The sequence below is a fragment of the Seriola lalandi genome, unplaced genomic scaffold (assembly GCF_002814215.2).
Source record: "Seriola lalandi dorsalis isolate HSWRI2012SDOR001 ecotype SW California unplaced genomic scaffold, Sedor1 jcf7180002054926, whole genome shotgun sequence".
In the NCBI taxonomy this organism is placed as follows: Eukaryota; Metazoa; Chordata; class Actinopteri; order Carangiformes; family Carangidae; genus Seriola; species Seriola lalandi.
In genome coordinates, this window is record NW_019525478.1 from 1006531 (window position 1) to 1010114 (window position 3584).

General features: G+C 37.5%; 2 protein-coding genes across 8 annotated transcripts in view; both read left to right on the forward strand.

Annotated features, from left to right (window-relative positions):
- Window positions 1-2965, forward strand: LOC147817642 (interferon-induced very large GTPase 1-like; the record flags this gene model as incomplete). The annotated part of the gene is made up of 1 exon (XM_087170036.1): window positions 1-2965. A coding segment is annotated over one exon (2244 nt), but the record flags the coding sequence as incomplete, so codon positions are not given.
- Window positions 1-3584, forward strand: part of LOC111673759 (interferon-induced very large GTPase 1-like) — a 36074-nt gene that overhangs the window by 18341 nt on the left and 14149 nt on the right. The gene's annotated exons all lie outside the window — the stretch shown is intronic.

Below are 3584 nucleotides of genomic sequence, written 5' to 3' on the forward strand. Positions count from 1 at the left end.
ATTCACGACCTGTGGAATGCCCTGTTGAATGAAAACTTTGTTTTCAGTTTCAAAAACACACTTGAAATTAAAGTGTACAGAAACCTTGAGGTTCAGTACGGGAACTGGACCTGGGCTCTGAGGAGCAACATATTGACCATTGAAAACCAGCTGTACAACAGAATTGAAAATGGAAAACTTGACAAGGTTGAGCTCACTTATCTTTCTAAAGAAATGAGCAAAACATATGGAGAAATCCAAAAAGATATTTCAAGGCACTTTGATGATGACAGAGACAAAGAAATGTTGGTTCAGTGGCGAGGCACATTTGAAAAAAAAATCAAGGAGTTTCATGATGAACTGGTGAGAGGAGTGAAAAGAAAACTGGGTGAAGTTATCCAGCAGAAGAAGGCTTGTAAAAAGCTTGATGATCAGAAGACAGAGTTTGAGAACAAGCTGCTACAGAAGAGCAAAGAGCTCGCTCAGCAGTTAAAACACAAGACACAAGATGAAGAGGAACTTAAACAGCAGTTTGACTCTGTTTGGAAAGACCTGGTGAGAGAACTAACTGCAGATACAAAACCTATTGAAGACATCAACTTGGAGGAAGATCAGTCAACTATCCTTCATGAGCTTGGTTTTGAATGGGATCTTATTGATGAATCCAAAAACAGTGGAAGATACAAAAACATATCAGGGGCTGGTGATTACTCTCATTATGTGACACTCAACAAGTACCAGGAGCTTTGTGACGAAAGCCAACAGCCTCAAGAGAGGAAAGGGGACGAAAGAGAAAAGGGGAAACTTAGACAATGTGGTGACTTTGTTTCAGAAACAGGTACAAAAGTATTGAGTTACTTTAAGGGGACTTTTCAGCATGAAGACCATCAACTGATCAGATCCCTGATTGACAATCTTGAAAAACAGTCACTTGATACAATCAAGAACAAACCTGTAGCTACAAGAGGCTACAGTTCAACTTATTTGCAAGAAGTTGCCAAAAATGTCAAAGACAAAGTGACAGAATTTGAATCAGAGAGGAAATTTGCTCTGAAGAAGAAGTTTACAGTTGAACTCTTACTGTATGTGTTTGACAGAGCAGGGACTTGGCTTTCAGAGTCCCACGAGAAATTCAAGAAGAAGAATGATGCACTGATTTATTTAGAAAGCAAGAAGGATCAATATTACAACATTTTCAGAAGCTTCTGTAAAGGAAACTCTTCTGCTGTTGTACTCGGAGAACTGATCAGTGGAAAACTGAAGGTTTCCACTGTTGAGGCTGTCTGTAAAAAGACTGCCATTGATCTAGCTGGAGAGATGAGGTGCAGTTTCCCAGCATTCAATGGGAACAGACTGAACCTGGAGAAACATGTGTTGAAGTCACTGGCAGAGAAAGAGGACTTCGATGGTTTCATCACCTACATCCATCAACCAAAGAAACATGTGGAGAGTTTTATAAAAGAGGAAGTAGAGAAATACATCTTCACATCACACAAAGATAAAGCTCGGGATATACTCAAGAAAAATGTTGAAGACATGAAACAACATGTGAGTCAGGCTTTATTTACTGCAACAGAGAAAGTCAAAACCCAGAGAGGAGACACAGACATGTGGCTGGAGGAAGTTACCAGTTCTCTAAAGGATGATCTGACATTTGATTCCATTTGTCCTGAAAACTTCAGAGACATAAACAGTTTTGAGTTTCTTAAAGAAGAGATAGAGAAAGGCCTTGAACCCATCATGAAGGAGATGAACAACCTCTCACTGAATGAGATGAATGAGTTCAGAATGAAACCTGATCAAATCCTCATCGATCAGCTGTGCAAGTGCTGCTGGGTAACGTGTCCATTCTGTGCAGCTGTTTGCACCAACACCATGGAAGATCACAGTCCTGAAAAGCACTGTGTCCCTTTTCATCGATCCACTGGGATCAATGGATGGCACTATAAAGACACAATGGAACTGGAAGTTGATTTCTGCACAACAAATGTTGCAAGTGATGGAAAATTTTACCCCGATTCACATTCAGATAAGCTCCTTCCCTACAAAAAGTACCGAACTGCTGGACCAATGTTTGCTGACTGGAGAATTACGCCTGATGAGTCTAAACTGAAATACTGGAAATGGTTTGTGTGTCGATTTCAAAAACAACTGGAAGACCACTATGAATTAAAATTCCAGGGAAAAGGAAAAATTCCCAGCGAGTGGAGAAACTACAGAAAAGAAGAAGCGATTAAAAGTCTGGATGAAATGTACAAACTGTGAGTGAACAACACAACTACTCTGCTGAAAATGATGACACTTGTTTTCATGTAAATATTAATGAATCAAACTCCTATAAAACACAGGAGAATAATAGGAATTTGGAGAATGCATAAAAACGAAATGTTAATAATATCTACAAAGTTTGTAAGTGTGAACTTCTTGATATGAAAAATGTTCAAATGAACATAAAGCAGAACAAAATGTTTTTTTATTTGTTTGTTTTTGAAGAGACAGAAAAAGAAATTATGAAAGTCATGCATGTATCAATATTAATGAATATTTTGAAGTTTTATTAAATCTGAACTTCTAAAATTCAGTGATCATGGAAAGATGGTTGAGAAGGTTGATTATGATCGACTTCTTACAACAAAGAATGGAGGGTATATTTCTTTAACCTGTGTAATTCATTTCTAAAACTTAAATCTGAAAATCCTGTTAAACAAGTTTTGTCTGTTTGTATTTTTTGTAAGTCTTTACATTTTAAGTTGAATCATGTTAACTGATCCAGGATGCTTTATGTTGAAGACGTATTTGAAGTGTTCAGCTGTGTTATGTTAATCTCATCTAAAATAATCTGTCATTATATCTACAGCAGCAAGAGTTTTGTTGTCAATTTGAGGAAAATATTTCTAAAGGATTTTATCATTTATTAAACTGATCATTCAGTGACGACACAAAAACACCTGTTGACTTTAATCTTTCATGTTATTAATGAGCATAATAAAAACCTTTTGTATCTGATCCATGGTTCATAGTAAAGTCTTCCTAACTGTTTCTATACACCTGAAAATCACCTTGGCCCTCATTTATCAAACGAACGTACGGCAGAAAACCGTGCGTACGACCATTTCCACACAAACTTCGGAATTTATCAATTTGGACGTGAGCGGGCGCTATGATCAGATCTCACGTCAGGTCTGAGCTCGTGTACGCAAATCTGGATTTGCGGTGCAGCAGCAAAATCTGGCTGAGTCTGAAAATAATTATTAAACAAACCTCATTATAAACAGTCACATATTTAGAACAGATTAAAAAAAAGAATTTTAAAAAAGCCCACGTTTTTTACTGAGACCACTTTTTTGTACAATAAAACAATGGCTCTTAAGCTTTCTGCTACGTTGTCTGCACATAGGTGTCACGCTTCTGTTCTCTGACTGATCATTTTTCTATCCCAGTTTCCCAGCATGTATGTTTTCAGTCACAGATGACATCAAATGCAGGCAGCAGTAAAATCCAGTTACAGATTGTGACTTCTGATGTATCTGAGATGATTTCTAAAACCAGGTTTCACAGGGACTCTCAGTCGACTGTTCCTCTGTTTGTATGTGATCTGGTGCCTT